Source organism: Harpia harpyja, chromosome 21 (assembly GCF_026419915.1).
Source record: "Harpia harpyja isolate bHarHar1 chromosome 21, bHarHar1 primary haplotype, whole genome shotgun sequence".
Taxonomy (NCBI): domain Eukaryota; kingdom Metazoa; phylum Chordata; class Aves; order Accipitriformes; family Accipitridae; genus Harpia; species Harpia harpyja.
This window is the reverse complement of record NC_068960.1, coordinates 3,892,456-3,912,030: the sequence shown is the minus strand read 5'-3', so window position 1 is coordinate 3,912,030 and position 19,575 is coordinate 3,892,456. Positions and strand designations below refer to the sequence as shown.

At 54.1% G+C, this 19,575-nt stretch overlaps 2 protein-coding genes across 4 annotated transcripts in view; one reads left to right on the top strand and one right to left on the bottom strand.

Moving 5' to 3' along the window:
- The window catches only part of USP22 (ubiquitin specific peptidase 22), a 111,372-nt gene extending 109,145 nt beyond the window's left edge, over positions 1-2,227 (top strand). For all 3 annotated transcript variants that reach the window (XM_052773294.1, XM_052773293.1, XM_052773296.1), the window contains one exon: positions 1,318-2,227. In XM_052773294.1, the coding sequence (XP_052629254.1) occupies positions 1,318-1,360 (43 nt within the window). In that variant the 3' untranslated portion in view covers positions 1,361-2,227. The remainder of the gene's footprint in view (positions 1-1,317) is intronic.
- A 4,839-nt stretch (positions 2,228-7,066) lies between these two features.
- TNFRSF13B (TNF receptor superfamily member 13B) lies at positions 7,067-12,525 on the bottom strand. The gene is made up of 4 exons (XM_052773428.1): positions 12,387-12,525; positions 11,178-11,294; positions 10,302-10,553; positions 7,067-8,819 (listed from the first exon to the last, which is right to left on the bottom strand). Exons 1-4 carry the CDS (start codon positions 12,523-12,525, stop codon positions 8,545-8,547), a joined length of 783 nt encoding a protein of 260 aa, XP_052629388.1. The 3' UTR covers positions 7,067-8,544.
- Between the last annotated feature and the right edge of the window lie 7,050 nt (positions 12,526-19,575).

Here is a 19,575-nt window from a genome sequence, read left to right as displayed (position 1 = left end):
AGCAGTAGATTGCAAGGGAGGCATCTTGGTGTTCCCCATTTGAGGGGAGCATTGGGGACTGGTATATGTTTCAACAATAAAATCTGAAGTCCTCGTTTTGCGTTTTCAACTATGGACTTGGTACTGGAAAGATAAGCCTTTATTGTTCTTGTTTTAATTATTCCTGACATTTCCATGGATTGCTGCAGGCACAGATGTTCAGTTTGTAATTTTTTTTAACAGATTTTACCATTTTTTCATTTTTTGAACTTCAACCAGGAAGTAAAAAAAAAAAATCTATAATGACTGAATTTTAGCGTTAAATGACTTGACAAGGTAACTTCTGCTTTGAGGTCTGCAGAAAAACGAGTTTGTTTTTCTTCAATAACAAGTGGCTAGTTCTGGCCCTCAGATGGGGTATGTCTGTGGAAGAAACTGCCATAGGCAAGGAGGAGAGGATGTGCGACGCAACTGCTGCCCATCATCTCATTAAAGGCTGGTTTGAGCTCTGATCCATTTTCCCTGGTTCAGATAAAGGCTGACACTAAGTAGATCTGCATGGTATAAGGGAAGCTCCATAGGGCGTGAGATGGAACGATAATAATTGGAAAGTCTCAAAAGTGCTTTGAAGCATTTTAAGAGAGTCGTGCAGTGACCCCGTCAGTGTGTGTCATGTAAAGAGTATGTAGAGATAAGTCCACTTCCCTCCGACATGTAACTGCTTGAGGGCTGGGCTCCGTTATGTAGCAGTACACATAAAGTAATTAAGGACGGGAAGAATTTCATCCTATTAGAACACCAGATTTGAGTACATATTGAGACATTAGATATTTCAGTTGGATTTGATTGGGACACATGAGTTTTCACCCACATGCCTGGTTCTTCATTTTGCTTCTATAACAGTAAATGGCAGACAGTTTGTAATAATCCTAAGTGTCTGATGCTTTGGTAATGTGACTCTAAAGCAACAGTTGCATCTTAAAGCACCTCTGTTGTATTTTGTGTCATGGTAGTGTTAAATGGATGCTGCCGGTCTGGGCACCAACACGGTCCAATCTTCCAGAGCTTTCAGGTTCTAAGTAGCTTGTACAACAAGAAGGTTTGACTGTTTGTTGTACAACTGTGCAGTTCCCTGAGTTGCTGGTAAAATCATGTCAGCTGGCTTCCCTCCTTCTCACCCGTGGTTACTGTACGGAACTGGCACATCGCTGGAATCGCTTCAAATTGAATAGAAAAACAAAATTAATAGTCCTCACTTTTTGTGATCGCATCAATGGAAATACTCATCTGTTCCGAGGTATAGCAGAAAGCTGAAACTGTACCTCTGCTTTCTTGCAGATATTTGCTGTTCTATCACAAACAGTTCCTGGAGTATGAATAGCCTTATCCAGCAGCTTGTCAGATATAAACAAGGAAGAAAATAAGCAAGCCTTCTGAATCGACACACAAACCTACCTGAAATGAAAAGACCCATTAAAAAACAACTAGCACTGAGCTGTAACAGGACCTACTTGACACTGACTCAGAGCCTGGCGGAGTAAGAAATGAACAATGTCCAACGTGTACGCAGTCCCGCAAGGACAGAAAGGGGGAAAAAAAGAGGCTACAGTCAGTCACTTAACAGAGGAAATATAAAATGAAAGGAATGCTCTGGGTGGGGGAAACGGGAGCAGAGGAGTCCGGGCACTGGTACATCTCCTATGTTCCTCCAAAATGTGTGTGGGAAGGCAAGGGGTTATACCCTCATCTCCATAAAGCATCTTCTCCATTTGGTGCTTCAGCTCCAACGACCAATCATATAACAGTTAAAATTAAAAATCCAAGCCCATTTTTTATGCATATGGGTCTGAAAGCAGTAGAGTGGAGGAGGAGGGGATGACACAACTAAAGGACTTTGCAAGTATCTTTTTATTTGTGAATTTTAGTTATTAAATAAATACAGTATGAAACTATTAGGCTCTTTTTTTTCAACAACCATAAAAGAAATCCTGGATTGTGGAACTGAAGCTACAGTACTAAGACAGGTTTTCAAGCATGCCTGCTTGCACAGGTAATGTTTAATGCCATCGGACTGCTCATCAAAAGCATCAGCACAGATTCTTTTCTGTTTGAGCCCTTTTTTTTGTTTTGTTTTCTATAAATAGCTATTTTCTTAATTTTTTTCCTTTTATTCCCTTTTTTCACGAGAATGAAATTCATAAATGCAACCATCAGTAAAAATGAATGAATTGGCGTGTTTATACTGTAAGAGTGGTCTTGGTTCTTTTTTTAAAATCTTGTGAATAAGTTTGAATTTCTCAAAATTGCTTGTTTTGTTGTTGCTGGTTTTGGTTTGTTTTTTCCCCTGCTGCCTTCCGAAGGCATATATATGACACTTGAAAGAACCTCAGTATTGAAAAATGTACCATCTGTTAGAAACGGTTGCTGCTGGGGGCAGCATTGAGCGATAGATCTGCTGCTATTGAGCACTTCTGCAGTGCACTCGGTTTTTAAGTAAACAACACATTTTCCTGGTATGTGCTAGGCTGGTATTGGTTCCTTGTATCCTCCCACATGTATTAACTCCTCACATACTCTTCTCCTTGCAGAATCACAGCCTCTGTATCGGTGTCCTTAGCTTGCAGCAGTCGGTGTACCAGCTTACTCTGGCTTTGTCACAAATGCAGTTTTGCTCCTTTTCTCCCCCTCCACTGCTGTCTTTTAAAAGCAGCTCGTTGGCTTGTCGAGATACCAGCAGTAGCCGCTCGTGCGCTGTATCTTGCTCTCAGGAGGCTGGGCTGTGGATTGAATTGCAGCCCGTGAGAGAAACCATTCAGAACACGGAGCTGAAAAGAGCAAAAATAGCTTTGTTCTCCCTTCCTTGCGGAACCCGTAGAGAGCTATGTGTAAGAGTTAGGTGCTGTATACATTGGTGTAAGAGCCACACCAAAAAGGTCATTAAGCTCTGCATATGTATCCAGACAGCCATTCTTTGACTGTACCAGTGTGGTTAAAAACATGGATGGGTCTAACCTTTTAGATTCTGTGCTCTAGAAATGAGTTACAGGTGTCTGATCTGCCTGAGACAGAGGTGGAAAGTGGTCTGATAAACAGAAGAAATAGGAGGAAAATAAGGAAGCAAGTTTGTTTGGTTTTTTAAATGAGCATCTTGCAAGAGCAGCTGAACAAAAGGACAGTGGAATTGCATTTGATTTTTACACAGACTGGAAAAGTACAAGGTAGTTTTTTTGTATATCAAGAGATTTCTGTGACAGCTTGCAACAGGGAAGGAAGAAGGGACAACTAATTGAAGCACCTTGAATACCAGATCAGAGGTAGAAAATGTCCCGTACAGTGTGGGAGTTACCTAGGCAGCCTGATTTCTGCAGAAGTGATAGCGTACTCTGGCTTTGTAACCTGTTGTTCCCTATCATCACGGTTGAAATAATTTTCAGTTGTAATTGGGTGCTGCAAGATTTAACCTGAGCGTTCTTGTCGCAAATGAAAAATGGCTGGAGAAATGCAGATGAATGGCGCACCCGCAGGAAAGGGGGCCCCTCCCTCCCCGAATTGGGCACGGTATCGTGCAGATGCTTGACGACGCTTTCTGCTATCCTTTAATAATGCAGCAAGCTTGCAGAGGAAGACAAGAATCAGCCTTTCATTATTCCCAGGGCTGCTGCAGTTGGCGTCCCCACCTTGTCCTGTTGCTGGAGGAGGAGTGCCACCGCGTGGCAGATGGGTTTTGGGGAGCGAGGATGCCTTTGCTTTGTGATGCCGAGGTCTGAGCCTTTGGCTGCTGCTTTTTTTGATGCTGGAGCCTGAACAAATGAATTCTGTTTTCCACTAGCACGCGCTTGGCCACCGGAGCTAATGCAGTCTGCTTTGTTAATCCTTTAGAAACAAATTGTTTAGGGAGGAGGCCAGCCATATAAATCAGCCTTAATTTTTTTTTTCCCCACCCGTCTGAGGCTGGTGAAGAGGGCTGTGCTCTGTGCAACTGCACCGGCGCAGATGGTTTTCAGTGGGAGATTTCAGTGCTCTGGTTTCAAAAGCAGAATTCCTGGTGTATTAAAAGCTCTTATTCTTTTCTTCCCCCCACTGTGCCACCCCCTGTGTCTCTCCCTGAATCATACCAGGCACATTTCTATTTCCAGCAACAGTAAATCAGCACAGGTTGCTAGAGGAGGAGAGAGCATTTTCCTTCTTCTTACAAAAATGGAAGAACAGCTGCTGTCATACAAGCAGCGCTACCCCTCGTGATGCTTTTTCTCAAACACAGCCTTCTCTTACCCTTCATCTCTTCAGAAGCAGCCACGCAGCTCGTACACTGGGTTTGTTACCTGCAGAGCCAGGAGGTTTCTCTGTGTGGAACTCTTAACATCACCTTTAAGAAAACACCGACCACAAAATGCCTTGCTGTGCAGCAAGATGCTAACGAATGGCTGATGAAGTTATGCCTCCCTAATGTGCTGGCAGACAGCAGAGGAAGGCTGCCTCCTCCATGAGTGATGACTGCGCTGCTTCAGCTGCTGACCCTCTTCATTTCGGGGAGTACTTTGGGGTTGACTTGTTTATTTTGAGGTATGGTTTTATATTGGCACAGCTTGGTCTGTTGTGAGGAAGCATCTGCAGAAATGATTGAAAACAAAGACAACGTGTGGTGATGCAGGCTCGCGTTGGGGTGTGTATTCTGTTGTCTACCAGCAATGAACATGGCTCTACATGGGGCACAAAAATAGCCAGAAAGTGGCTTTTAGGTACAATATTTTCTTGTCCCTTAGCTACTCAATTAGAGATGAAGCTTTACTTGATGCTGGAGCCTAATGAAAACCTGAGCAAAAGCAGAAATGTGAGAATTGATTAAATCCCCAGGTGGATGCTCTTCCTCAAAACCGGTGCTCTTAATTCCATGTAGTTTAACTCGTCCAGCTGTAACTGCTTGTGTCCCATACTTACAATGTCTCTCTGATACTCTTAAGTGATGTCTCCAGGTGTGCTCCATCAGAGCTGTTGGCCAGTGGCTGCAAAGGTGATACCAAATCTATTGATTCCTCTTGGTTCTCCAGCATCTAAGGGTTGAAGCTGGGACCCTGTATGTTACTCTGCTGATTTGTTCAAGTTGCTCCATGTTACCTTTTCTTTTATATGGTGATAACAGTAGTTACATTCCCAGAGGGAGGGGAGGGCACGCCTGTGAGGGTGAGGAATGCTCTCCTCTTTCATATCAGGGCTGGAGGGAAGGACTTGACTTCTTACGGGCATTTTCCCCAATTTCTGGGACACAAGGCCACGTGGTGACAGGGACAGCCCCAGCCCAACATGGGCTTTGCCTGGATGTGAGAAGGCAAGTGGCCGCCTGGGCCAGCTGGAGCAGGAGCTGCAGGTTGCCAGCACTGCACAGGGTGAGCTCTGGTGCTAGCTGGCATAAATGCTTTCCTAAAAGCTTTCTCGTTTGAATAATTGATGCCTCTTGATCGTCGAGAGATGCCTTAATTGCAGAACCGGTGCCACATGTTCAGATATTTCTATCCTATTTTTAAATAAGGTTCTGAATCTCCTTGCACATGCAGGGTGGCCGGGGGTTCCCACGGGTGACGCCTGGAACGGTCGCCTGTCTCCAGCGCTGCCCGCAGGATCTCCGCGCCGGGAAGGGACAGCGTGACGAGGTGTCACATCTGCTTTAGGAGGGTTTTCCTTCTGGAGCCCCCGTCCTCGCTGGGAAGCGCTGGGGCAGAGTGGGGAGCGTGGGGCTGGGGGCTTCCCTGGGTGGGGGGGGACGATGACGACGACACATGGTGGTGCTGCCCCAGGGTAAGTGCGAAACCCCTTCGCCCCGCGGAGGCTGAGAGGGGGAGGCTGTGGGGAGGGGAAATCGAGGAAAGAGGCAGCGTTTTTGGTGCTGGGGAGGCCGAGCCTGAGTGGGAGGTCAAGCTGGTGGGGGGAGGCCGGGCAGGAGCGGGAGGCCCAGCGAGAGCGGAGGACGTAATGGCGTAGGAGGCCATAGAGGGAGCGGAGGGCGAGGGGAGGCCATGGGACTGCAAGGGCGAGCACGAACCGGAGGCTGACGGAGAACAGGGACAGGGCAAAGCGCTGAGGGAGGCTGAAGAGGAGAGTGAGGATGAGCAGGGGCGGAGGGTGAGCAAGAACGCAAGTGGAGACTCTGAGGGAGACTAAAGGGTGTAGGAGACAAAGGGCAGGGCAAGAGGAGATGCTGGAAGACGTTGGGAGGGCAAGAAAGAGTAAGGCCGAGCTGGAACAGAAACCGAGAGACTGGGGGAAGCTGATGTAGAGATCAGTCTAGGCAAAGATGCAGGCCGAAGAGAAATTGAGGCTGAGCAGGGGTGGGAGACCAGGGAAAGGTTGAGGCTGAGCAAGGGTGGAGGCCAAAAGTGGCAGGAGGCTGAGGAGGAGTTGAGGCTGGGCGCGTGCGTGGGCCTACGTGGCTTCTGGGACGGAAGGACTTTTGGAGGTTTAGAGGGATTGGGATGCTAATGATGCCGCGGTATTTGGGGCTGTGGTGTCGGAGACTATGGGAGCTGAGGCCATGGGGCAGGAGGCGACGGGAACTGACGCCACGAGACCAGAGGCCGTTGGAACAGATCCCACGGCGGGGGGGAAACGACAGGAGCTAAGGCCACGGAAGATGATGTTACGGAGTTGGAGGCCCCAGGGGGGTTGGCTGTGTGAGAGGAGATGGCAGGATGGAGTGGGAGGCCAAGAGGGTCTTGAGGCTGATGGGGTGGGACGTAGAGGAGGTTTGGGGGGTGGGAGGGCTGTGGGTGCTGAGAGAGGCTGGGAGGTGACCGGAGTGTGAGAGGCTCAGCGGGTGGAGGGCCGGGGGGGGGTCAGCCATCAGAGGCTGCCGCTGTCGTCGTACCCTGCCAGCGGCTTGCCGACGGCCGGGGTCTGCGTTTCGTTCTCCGCGCACGTGGGTAAGCCCTTGCTCTCCCCATCGCACCGCGGGGTGGTGGCCTTCAGGGCTCACCCGTCATGTTTAGGAGACCCATCTGAGTAAAACGAAATCTCGGTTTTGAAAAGGCTTATTTTCTCCCCTTGGATGCAAATGCAGCACAATACAGAACTCGTCCCTTGTGCTATTGCGGGATAAGGACTTTGATAACAGAGGGAAGAGATGAAAGGCAATATGCAAGGATAACGAGACAGAGAATTGCCAGGTTGGTTCCTGGAGCAATTCAAGACAGCCAAACTTTGCCCCACGTACCAGCTGTTGGACCAACGCATGGGCTCTTAGTCCTCACCTTAAACCACCTCTTGCACTCTCTTGTCCTAAAGGATTTCATGTGGTCCTAACGCCTTTCTGCTTTGTGACCAGACATCACTCATGGCATTGGCTTTGTCATGGTCACCCCCCCAGCGGTGTCTTCTTTAGTGATAAGAAAACATTGACATTTAAAGAAATATATAATATGAAGGGGACAGAGTCTGTTAGAACTATCTACTCATGCTTTCTCCAGCTGTCTACTTTCCCAGTGCTAACTTGTACATACATTGACTCATATTTATTCTTTCAAATTTGAAGCTCTAGTTTGAGAAAGTGGAGGGGATGAGCTCCTACCAGGTGTGATTTCTCACCAAGCAAAAAATTCCTACACTCTCCTTTAGTGAAAATGAGAACTTCAAATTACATGTTGAAACCCATATTTTTCCATAGTAGCTTTCAAAGCCAGGTCAGCTAAAAATCTTCCCTCAAAGCAGCTGTGTCTCTAGCTGGTTCATCACTTTTACCAGCTATTTTGAGCAACCCAGACCAGACGTACATAAATCCAGTCTCTTAGAAAGTTCTCAGCCTTGGATGAGCTTTCACATTTAAACCCAATGCCATTGGGGATTATGGTGCCTGTTCCAGCTCCTCCCATGCAGTGTCATGTCCCATCACAAGGCAAAGCCTTGCCATCACCCATGACCTGTTCTCCCCTCCCAAGCAGAGCTTTCCACTTTGTGTCTTACCAAATACTCTGTCCTGCAAAGAAAATTCTGTTAAAATCAGAAAACATGCCACTCTTGAGAGCATGGCAGTGGCATTCAGTGGTCATTATAACTTCCACGAGTAATTTCTTGGGTCTGAGTCCATGTTTGAGATGCTTACAGCTCTGCTTGTAAATCACTTGTGTTACACGGTAGAGTTTTCAAGCAGGGAAAGGTGTGCTCTCCGTGGGGACTGATGGACACCACAGTCTGATCCTGGCTCTGCATCAACACCCTTTGCAGAGACAAAGTGACACTGATGGTGGAACCAGGATGAAAAGCCCCAATGAAACATCACTCCCAATGAACGGGATGCACGGAGGAGTCTGCAGAGGTCAGGTCAGAGGATGAAGACACGGCTAAAAGGCAAGCGACTTCTGTCACTGGGAGCGCACAAGAATAATGAGAATTTCATTTCCCGAGTGGAAGAAAACAGCACTCTCTGTAGCCTACAGCCCTTGGGCAAAGACTGTGCTAGGTCTGCTGGTCCTGGTAGAAGCTGTTACAGTCACTGGAAACGGAGGGTGAAGCAGCTGTGTTTTGGGGGCAGAGGGAGCATCCCTCCTTTCTGATCCCATGCAGGAATATTCACTACGGTCATGCCATGGGCGTCTTCTCTTGTGAAGGAGAACATATGATTTTGAAGTGGCCATCGCCAGGGCTGGGAATGGCCCCAGCGCTTCCCATGCTGCATATCCCGATGTGAGAGGGAGCAGCTCTTTCCCCTATGTGATAGGAGGTGCTGTGGCACGATTTGGTCTCTTGTACAGCGGAGCCGTGTCCAGGGAAGCAGAAGCCACAGGTTTCTACCGGCTCTGGGACCCTGCTGCCAGTGGATCCATCACCAACCCTGCCCGCTTCCACCAGACGATCTGCAAATAAACTATGTGTATTAGCTTAAGGATTTTTCGGAGCACCTTTTTACCCAAGAAATGCTTTGCAGTGCCGCACTAGAGCCTATAAAGAGCTGGTCCTGGACCTGGAGAGGACATCCACCTCCCGTCACTTTGATAAAGCCCACGGCTCTGTGTGTTGTATGTAATGCATCGCCTACGTGCTCACACCTAGTCCTGCCACCCTGGGAGGTGAGATCTGAGGAGGAAATGGGAAAGTCCCTTGAACAGGAAAGCTGGAGGTTTAAGCGCTAAAGCAATTGTAATACTTATAACGTTACATGCAAATTGTCTTTTCATTAAATGCTGCTTTTGTAGCATGTGCAAATGCAATGGTGCAGCGCTGTGCGAGGTGCCAGAACTCTGGCAAGTGCAGCGTGGCAGGCTGGCTGCCCACGGCCGGTTCAAGGCACCCACGACGCTCTGCGGGCTGGACGCTAGCTGTCAAAGGGTTCTGCTCCATCATCTGACATCTCATGAGCAAGGTTAGACTTGGGGTATTGCAAAGCACACAGTAAATCTCTTTGAACCTGGCGGCTTCCCTGAAAAGCGAACATTCAGTGCCGCTGCGTCCTTCAGCCAAAGCAGATAGGAATGGCTTGAATTACAGTTCTGCTGGAGAGTGACTCCGAGCCACACACCGGCTCGTGGGCTTTTCCTCTGTGATTTTTGACATCCAGTGTGACTGGCTTTGAAGTGTACGTATGTAAACATGTATGTGTGTACATAAACAGGTAGACAGACCTTTTTATTTTTAAAGGCAAGGGAGGAAAGGAGGAGGGAGAATAAAAACCCATTTTCTATGTTGACTTACTGCATGTTATCCTTTCCCTATCTTTTCTCCCTAAAGCAAAGACTTGTGAAACCCTTCTGGCTGCAGAGCTAAAACTTCAGCATTTGATGCTGCAAGATAATTCAGCAGACAGGCTGCATCATTAGCCTGTTTGAAGGAGCAAGTAGCCTGCGTTACCCTGGTCCTTGCCAGGCAGCAGTTTGCCCCAAAGCAGCCCCAGCACAGCCCCGAGTGAAGGAAACCGGAGCTGCAATTGCCACGAAAGCCCTGGGTCTTCCTTGGGCAGGTGGTTCATTTGAGAAGAGGGTTGGCTTTTTGCAACTCCTCCTTCCCACAGCTCGGCTGCACCTTAGCCTCTGGATGGAGACCGGAGTTACTGGTTGACGGTGCAGCTCCAGCCCCTGCGTGGCAGTGGGAAGCTGTGCCTGTGACTTTGCAAGAGAGCGACTGAGAAGAGGGTTACGGTGGAGAACCGGGGCACAGGGCTCCAGTCCTGCTCCGCTTCCAAGCTCAGACTGAACCGCATTGCATGTCGCTGGCTTTACTTTTCCTCCCTACCCCTGTTACAAACCGTCTCTGCTTTCTGTCCCTCCCAGTGGTACGTGGCAGCCTGTCCCCCACCAGCCTCCCCATCCCCTCCCAGTCCCCCCAGTGCAGCCAGCACTCACCTTTGGCGGAGTCCTCCCTGCGGTGGCAGGTCCCAGCGCTGGCTTGGCAGGAGACCACCTCTCCCTTCCTCCGCAGGTGGGTCCAGCCCAGGAGCAGGGAGCAGATGAGGGCGCAGAGGCAGAGCCCCAGCAGCAGGTACACCACCAGCCACGGCTCCTGCTCCACGCACACCTTCTGCTCCAGCACGGCCGTGGGCGGCGAAGCCGTGACCAGGGCGGCTGGCGGAGGGGGGGTGGCCGCCAGGGCACTCGCTGTGGGCCAGGCAGAGATGAGCGTGCTTAGAAACCCTTCGGGTACACGCTTCATGCTGTTGACTTTCTGATAGGGAAAGCGCTAATAGCACTCGCGCGTTCTTTCTTGGAAAGAATTTGAAAGCAGCTACCCGCCGCCTCTGTTTGCTTGCATTTCTCTTCCATGGCGAGGTAGAGGAGATCCCTTCCCACCCCCCATTCCCACTCTTCCCCCTTCTCCAGTGATCGTGTCTCAACCCCAATGTGGGAATTGCAGATCTCAGGGAAAATAACCTGTCCCCTCCCGCTCCCCCTCCCCAAGGGCTGGAGGCAGCTCAGCAAGGTGAGAAATTCAACTGCTGATGCTGCTTCTGGCTGGTAGAGCCAAAGGACAGGTCTGTAAAACACTGTAAAATGATGGAGTTGTGTGACAAAGAAAACAGGAGAGAGGCAGATACCCTGCTTTTCTTTTCCCCGGTCCCACTGACATGACAGCGCACAACTACGCAACCCCCCAGGACGAAGAGAAGGGGGTTTGCTGCCCCTTTCCTAACTTCGGTCCCGTAACCTGGCTCCTCTTCCAGCCCAGCCCTGGAGGGTCCTGCCCCCCATCCCTGCTCTGCCTGCCCTTGCGCGCAGCCTTACTTTCGCAGGTCGGGGCGCATTGCCTGGGGTGCTGCCCGCAGATCGTGGTGCAGTTGATGCATTTTTTCAGGAGCTCGTCGTAGTAGAAGCCGGCTCTCCTGTTGCAGTCCCTGGATGCTGCGGGAGGGGATGGAGACGAACACGGTGTCCTGAGCGTGTCCTCCTCCCCTGCCATTTGAGCACGAGGGTCCCAAACCGCTGCCTTCCCACCACTCCCAGTGCCTGGGTTCATGCGAGGATGAGCCCGTGGCCGCTCCGAACAAGCTCCCGGCTCTGACGGGCACAGGGCGAGACCTGAACGCTGCCGTAAGTATTGACAACCTCTCAAGGGCTGGCAGGGTGACAGATCCACAGGATCTGCGGTGGTGTTTGGCCATATGATGAAAACTGGGGAAAGGCATTGGCTGGCAGCTGCGCGGGGAGGGGACGGTACGCAGCCAGACATGTGCAGCTGTACCCACCTGCGGCAGGGAGCTTCTCGTTGCTTCTCTTAGAGCTGCTGCTGCTGCTGCCCTGGGGCTTGCATGGGGTTTTTGGGACATACCAAAACCTGCCTGAGCACTGGCTCGGGACCCTAGGGATGGCATGTCCTAGCCTCAACGGGGAGACGTGACTTGTCGCTGCATGCAGCGTGCAGGGCTGGGTCCCCTGCGCCCTAGGACAGGGTGCAGCAGTCCTGACCGCAACTCGCTGGGGAGGGAAGGGGCCGTGCGTAGGGCTGTGTACAGGGTTTGTGTGCAAAGTACATCTGTCTCCTTTCCTTCTCCCCACCTTTCATCACTACACCTCGGTGCCTGCCCCAGCACAAGGCTCGCAGTACAGCCTCGCAAACCTACAGCTCGAGTTTGTCGTTATCCACATCAACTGAACCCGATGTGTCTCAGCACCCTGCCTTTGAAGGGTGGGGTGTCACCGATGGGGGATACGAGCATTGATGCAGCTCTGGGAAGGCTCCCCGTGACCCCAGAAAGCAGCAGGACAGAGACGTGGGCAACTTGATCTTGGTCTGTGCTGAGCTGTTGCCAGACCCAGCCCATTGCTGGGAAGCCGTCACGTTCCCCAGCATTTTTGGCTCAAAGCTCTGTTAAGCTGAGCTGGCTCGGAGCCTGCCCCGTGGTTCATCGCGGGGCCTGATCCCCACTCCCAGCTTTGCCCCATTGCTGCCTGCTTGGATCCAAGGACAGCTCCGCAGGGCTGCCCGGCACTCACCGCACAGGGCAGCACATCTCCTCACTGTGGGCCGGCCGCATACGAGGCTGCAGGGGATGCACTGGCAGACGAGGGTGTCCCAGTACTGCTGATCGGTGCAGTTGTTCATGGCATCCCACCCAACGTCCGTCCCATCCATGGCTGCGGAATGAGAGGCAAGTAGGTATGGGGTGGTCACCACGGGGCGGCCCTGCAGCCGCCTCGTCCCTTTGCTGGGGCTGGGACCCCTCGCAGGGGGATGCCCGGCTGTGCCCCAACCCTCCCTGGTCCTAGGCTCGGGCAATAACGTACAGCAAAATCTGCTTCAGGCTTAGCAAGCTCTTCAAATTATAACCCTATGTGAGCATGTCCTGCGCCGGTCCCTGGGGACGTGCAGGGAGACCACCCTGGCTTATAGGTGGCCCTGTGCTGTGCCCCAAGGGTCTGGGGATGCACGCATCTGCCTGAGAGAGTAAGAGCAGCGGGAACCGCTCCTGACTTTTATATGCTTTTCTGAAAATAACAGAAATACCACCAGAATGACCCCTGGCAACATCTTCTGAAACAATTTTTAATTCTGGAAATTTCTGAATTCCTCTGTGGCGTCAGGGCAGTTTGTGCCATCCTGTGTGTAATTTCTGACATCTCCCTTTGGTGTTCTGGCATCATAATGAAACCTGGTTTTGATGTGTAAAACTCCCCTTGGCAGCAGAAGGAGGGACAGCATAGAATCATAGAATGGTTTGGGTTGGAAGGGACCTTAAAGATCGCTTAGTTCCAACCCCCCTGCCATGGGCAGGGACACCTTCCACTAGAGCAGGTTGCTCAAAGCCCCATCCAACCTGGCCTTGAACACTGCCAGGGATGGGGCAGCCACAACCTCTCTGGGCAACCTGTTCCAGTGCTTCACCACCCTCATATCTAATCTAAATCTACCCTCTTTCAGTTTAAAGCCATTACCCCTTGTCCTATCACTACACAACCTTATAAAAAGTCCCTCTCCAGCTTTCTTGTGGGCTCCCTTTAGGTACTGGCAGGCTCCTCTAAGGTCTCCCCGCAGCTTTCTCTTCTCCAAGCTGAACAACCCCAACTCTCTCAACCTGGCTTCATAGGAGAGGTGCTCCAGCCCTCTGATCACCTTCGTGACCCTCCTCTGGACTCGATCCAACAGGTCCATGTCCTTCTTATGTTGGGGGGGGGGCCCAGAGCTGAACGCAGTATCATCTCACTGGGAGACCTTTAAGCACTGGTTTAACCAGCGCCCACTGGGACACCTGGAGGTGGACGTGCTGTTGTCCCCGCCAGGAGCCATTCGTCCCATCCTCCTCTGCCGCGGTGCACGCTGTGTCCGTGGGGGCTGGGTGTGATGCCAAAGGCAGAGGAGCGAGGCAGCAGCGGCAGCCCTCAGCAGCACAAAAATCTAACCAACAACTTACAATTTTAAGAATTAGCTTGCTAATGAGCATTTACTTATTAGCAGCTGAAATATTTGTGCGCGTCCCCATCTTTGGGTGCAGCAGCCTCACCTGTGCCACCGCAGGGTTTCGCCGTGGAGGCAACCCAGGTGCCAGCGTCGGTCCCTGCTGATCTCCCCACTCTTTTTCCGTGCCACGCCGTGCCGTGCCGCACGTGGGGTCTGCGGTGAGCGCGACCGAGCAACTGCAGGAAGCACTAATGCAGCACGAGGGCGGCCGCAGCGGCAACGTGCCGTTTGCTGACCGAGAGGGCTCGCGGGTGACCGCATCCCTCTGCGGAGCCGCACCGGGCAGCCGCAGCTGTGTCCTGCACGGATGGGACGATGCCGGTGCTGACGGGGCCCGAAAGGTTTAAAACTTCCCGGTGCTGCAGCGTGGCACTGGCCTCGGTGCGGTGCAGCCTTTGCAAAGCCAAGCTTTGACTTTTATATAGAAGAGCCCCTGTGCTCTGGCTGGGATCCCTCCTTCTCTCTAGTACTTGGGAGTGTGCAGCAATCGGGCACTTTGAGTGTCTGTCTGTCCTGCCGTTGCCTGCACAGCACCTTCCCCACAGAGGGGCTGAGGACGGGCTTCGTCCACTGCCTGCTGTGAACTGGCTCCTACCCAGGGAGCACATTTCGTGTCCCGTTCTCGGGGCATCAGGGATAAACCCACTCTGCACAGGAACGCTGGCCTTATAGTCACAGTTGTTCAATTAACATTGCTATAAAATTAAATAATTACTTTCTACCGAGGTGACTGAAGACATTCCCCAGGGCAGAGCGAGGCTCGGGCTGGCGCTTTCCTTAGATGCTCTTTGAAGATATTTTGTACCCAAAGAGAAGACCCCGACAGATAGCGGTGAGCCCTGGGGATGGCGGGGAGCCTGGCCATCCGTGAGCTACCGTGGGGTTTCACCTGGCATAACTGCAGGGGAAAAGGAGATTTGGGGCTGTGTCTAAGTTGGGGGGCTGCAGCCTGGGCAGCTCCTTCCCCGCTGTTGCGAGGGCAGGTCCAAGCCGGGTGTTTGGCCCCATCTGGGAAAAATCCTGCCCAACAGCTGAGCTCCCCAGCCCGGGGACCCTCAAGGTACGCGTGGTGCTCCCGGCATGGCGCAGCCGGGCTTTGCAGCCACGCATTTTTCTTCAGAGCCGGGTGCGTCTCCCCCTCTGCCTCTGCACCCACCAAGGACCAGCACCCCAAACTCCCTATGGACCCCTCGTCCAAAGCATTAAGCGACCATCTTCAGCAGGGTGGAAGCCCTTTGTCGTGGCTCTGCTACTCCAGCGAGAGCCTGGGGAGACCCTCTGCTCTCTTGCGAGCGCTCTGGAAATGTCACCGCGGCCCCCAGCCTTGGCACAGACAAGCCCCTCACCCCCATCTCCCCACGCAGCCCCTCCATGGGGTAACTCACATTTGACTCTCCCGTGGCGTCTAGTCCCCCTCGGCTCCTGCCATTGCACTGCGAGCTCCAGCCGCGAGCCCGCGCATCGCTCGGGAGGTTTATTATTAGAGATAGATTTGATTAATGCCTGGGCCATGCGTTTCCTGGGGTTTCCCCTTATCCCTTTGATGCAAATCGGCCGCACGCACAGCGCATTGCATTGGCTCGCCGGGCGTCCCTGGGCTGCCGGGGGCACGGGGGCCAGGGAGGGAGGCATCCTGCGAGGAGACGTGTCACCGGGCACGGGGACGGGTGTCCTGGCCCAGGTGGCCGCGTTGCAGAGGGGCTTGCAGGGCTGGGGGCTCTGCAGCACCTGCCCTTGCATTGCTTGGCTGCAGTGGGATGTTTTCTTCTGCAGAGAAGGATGTTTTGCTCCGTAGAGGAAAGAGGTATCCTGGGTCAGGAGAGCCGGCGGGCAACCCTGTGGGTTATTGCTTTCCCGGGCTTTGCCAAGAAGGAGCAGCTACGTCGGAGCAAGAGGCCGTGCGGCCGCGGGGGATGGTTGTGCACGGGGCTGCGGGTGGAAAGGAGCAAGTCCCCTTGCCGGGGGTCTGTGTTACGGCCGGCAGACCCCCGCCGGTAACATCCCGCACGGCACCGAGGGCCGGCCACCCTCGCCTGCCGGAGCAGCTGCAGCTTTCCCTGCCTCCGGCCAGGACTCAGCACCGCTCTGTGCACCCATCCTTTCCCTGTCCGCAGGATGGTCAACCCCACACCGCTCACCTACCTCCTGCTCGCGGCACGTAGAGCATCTCGCGGGCCCCAATAACGTGCTTCAAACACCGTTTTTCTCTAGCGCATCCATGCCTTGGAGGCGGGAGGTTTGCAAGAGGGCTGCGCTCTCCTGTGCTGCCCTGTCCTGCGTGGGCAACAGAGGTCCTGGCTGGGCTCCGGGCCCGACACTGCCCTCGCTGCTGGCAATGGAGGTGCACGACGCATTAATAACACGGCTTGGTTTTCACAGAGGGAAAGAGCTACCTCTGTACTGCTGCCAGCCTCCAAGAGTATATAGCTGTATATTTATTTTTAGATCTCACCTCACCCTGCAAGTAGAATGGGCTTGATCAGCAAACCCACGAAGGAGCAGCCAGGCGGCACCCCCAGGGCTGCCTCAGAGGGGGGATTCAGACCGCACCGTGCTGCTGAGAGCGTCTGCCCTCGCTCAGCCGGCACAGGAGGGAGCGGGCTGCGACAGCCACCACGGCTGCCCTGGTGCCTCCGACCAGCAAAATCCCCTGGGTACATCTGGCCGGTGACACGATGCTCCATAGGGAATGGCTAGCAAAGCAAAGCCAGCCTGTGCGGTTACTGGTTTCGCCCTTTTCCACTGGCAGCGCATTTATTTCTGGAGGTTTCTCCCCCTTTTTTGCAGAGGTGCTGGGCAGGGCTTTGCCGTGGCCGTGCCGCTGGGAAGGGGCGAGGGGTGCTGGGAGCACGGCAGGACAGTGACTCAGCTCAGTCCGGCACGACCTTTCTGCAGAAGCAGCTGAAGGGGAAGGAAGAAGCAATACCTGTTACTTTCTATAAACATCAGCAGGGTAGCGTCAAGGTTTTTTCCGTTCGGTTCAAAAACTCCTACTTTATGCTTACCATGGTGATCTGCAACTGAGAGAGAGACCAAAAGGCAGCCCGCGGGGTGCAACGCACTGTGTCAGTTGCAGGGACATTGGAGGCTGAACCTGCTCACAGGGAGCAAAGCCCCAAGCAGAGAAACCCAGCACTTCATGGCTGCTCGGCCCCGCAGCGGCTGGATGTGGCCCATCGTGTCCCAGCTCCTGCGGGAGGGAGGGAAGCAGCATCGGCACCGTCCGACGGACCACGGGGCTCGGAGCGAGGACTGGGAGGGGAGGCACACCGTGGCCGCAGGGACACCGCGGCACCAACGCTGTGCCACGTGCCGTGGCTCTGCACGTGCATCGGTTGCAAAGGATGGGATCATTGCTGGGCTTGAGTGTCCCGCTGGGAAGACCTGCGGAGGGTCCTGGGAGGGAGCAGGAAGGCAGAGGCATGGCTGGGACGGGGGGGTTGCACGATGCAAGGGCTTGGGGGGAAAATGCACCTTTGAGTGCACGTAGTTGGTGGCCATCCACGCGCAGACTCGTCCCGCTAGCGCTGTACCCCAGGCAGACGGCAGAGCCCGCAGCCCGTTCGCCTGCAGAGCTGAAGCCGACGGCAAAGGAAATCACGATTTTGGCATCGCCTGCCCTGCTTGAGCGTGGCAGAGCGTGGCCCTGGAGCGATGGCCCCAGCCCTGCCCTCCGGCTCTTGGGGTTTTGCAGGGGAAACCTGCCTCTGTAAATAGCAGCAGGAGACTTGCAGTTTCCACCCTGGTGTGTCCTCAAGAGGGAAGTGAGAAGCACTTGGGGGCGGTTTGTCCTTCCTCGCTGAGCAGAGATCAGGCAGTGTGATTTCGGCTTTAAAATTCTCGGTGTATGCTGCGACATATGCTGCGGTGTATGCATCTCCTTGGCCGTGCGCCCCAGCAGCCTGACCCTCTGTGCCCCGAGCAGCATCACCCCCTCCCGCAGCCTCCGAGGACGGTGTGTGGCTCTTAAGCACCTCCAACCATGGTTCCGTCTCGCAGCCAAGGTGGTGGCTGCCGGCCTGGCTTGCCTGGAGTCATCCCTGGGCTCTGGGACACAGGCAGGGATCGGGCAGCAGCTGCCAGCACCCTGTTCTGGGTTTCTGGGTTAAACCCTTCCCTTGCCGTGTGCCGCTGGTGGGAGAGCATCGATCGGCAGTTCCCCATGTATCCCTCTGCATGGCTTTGCATCCCGCAGCATCGTTTTGCATCCTTCAGCACCCATCTGCGTATGGCTCCCGAGGTGCCGCTGTCTATTTGGGGTGAGAGAGCCCAGTTTTGTCCCAACAATAAAATCTTTTTTTCTTCTGGGCTCTTGCCCCAGCGGCGTTGCTGCAAGGAGAGCTGCAGGTAACAGGCAGACAGGGTGGATGATGTTTGGCTCCAAAATTTTTTGGGGGATGCCTCGCCTTCCCTTTGAGCAGCTTTGCTGGGATATTTTCCTCCCAGCCTCTCCTCAGCCCGTCTGCCTTTTGCAGTCCCTGTGCTTGGGCAGGGCTGCGCCTTGGCCAAGGCATTTGCTCGCACACGTGCTCCCTCTGGGACCTGAAAAAAGGGGCCGTGGCAGGGGGAAGGGGAAGAGGAATCATTTTGGGTCGAAACCAGCAACTGCGAGGCCGGGCTGAGCACAGATGTCTCCGAGCACGGCTGCTGAGGACTCATTTCTTTCACCCTAATTCCCTGTGGACACGTGCTCTCGATTGCGCTGGCGTCAGGATGCGCCCGACCCCTGTGCACTGCCCGGCTGTCCTCCGTGTCCTGCCACCGCCGCCGATTCCTCGTGGCAAAGCGCAGACCGGCTACGTGACCAAAGCCACGGGGGTTGCCGGTGCCCGATAGCCACCGCCGCTGCCTGTTTTTTCGGTGCGGGCAGGCGCGCGGCCGGGTCCGTGGCGGCACGTCGGGTGTCTGCGCGGGAGCTGGACCCACGCGCGGTTGCAGAGCCGCGGCCACGCCGTGGCCGTCCGGTTCGTGAAGAACGGCCACGGCGTGCTTGCGGCCGCGTCTCGAGCTGCCCTGGCTGCCTGCCCTGCCTGCAACGCTGCAGCCCAGCCGACGGCAGCGATGGCCCAACCTTGGGGAGCCGGAGAGCCCTGGGGTGCAGCTCCAGCTCCCCAATCCTGCGAGCCCAGGGGTGCCCATCCTGCACATGGGTGCGATGCTGGACCCGGCCGTGCTCCTGGCTGTTTGGGTCTCTCCCCAGGAGATGGCACCCTTGGCTAGCCCAGGCTGGCTCCCCGCTGGGTGCTGGGTGCTCTGGTTGCCTTTGCAGCCCGGACATTCTCCAACTGGCCATTCCATTCTCCTGCCTTCGCCCACTCAGGCCAGGACCCTTGTGCCAAGGAGGATACTGTCCCACAACAGCCAGGCTGGCTCCTGCCCATTCCGCGGGGCCAGCCGGGCCCCAGTACCACCATTCACCCCAGCCCCTCATGCAAATTGGGGTTCAGATGTCCCCATACCCCCCCCACTGCTCCATTTTTCCCTTTGCACCGCCGCCTCATCCTGCCACTACCCCACGGGTGTGCAGCGGGGCATCATCCCAAGGATGCTCAGCACCCACCGGTGTCCGGGCGCTGCGGCTGTGCCGGGGGGGCTGCGGGCGAGCCCCGGGGCTAGCCAGGCTCCAGAGATGCCCATGTGCATCGTTGGGGGTGATGCTGCAAGAACCACTTTGCCAAAAACTGGCGCAGATCAGGAGAGGGAAGCGTTACTGAAAAGCAGGCTGTG

Bases quoted from the DNA above. Each gene is read 5' to 3' on its own strand.
- TNFRSF13B (XM_052773428.1), bottom strand. From the start codon at position 12,525: ATGGATGGGACGGACGTTGGGTGGGATGCCATGAACAACTGCACCGAT. The intron at 11,295-12,386 runs GTGAGTGCCGGG...CCCCTCCCGCAG, and splicing joins GAGATGTGCTGCCCTGTGCG to CATCCAGGGACTGCAACAGG. The intron at 10,554-11,177 runs GTAAGGCTGCGC...CCTGGCCCACAG, and splicing joins ATGCGCCCCGACCTGCGAAA to CGAGTGCCCTGGCGGCCACC.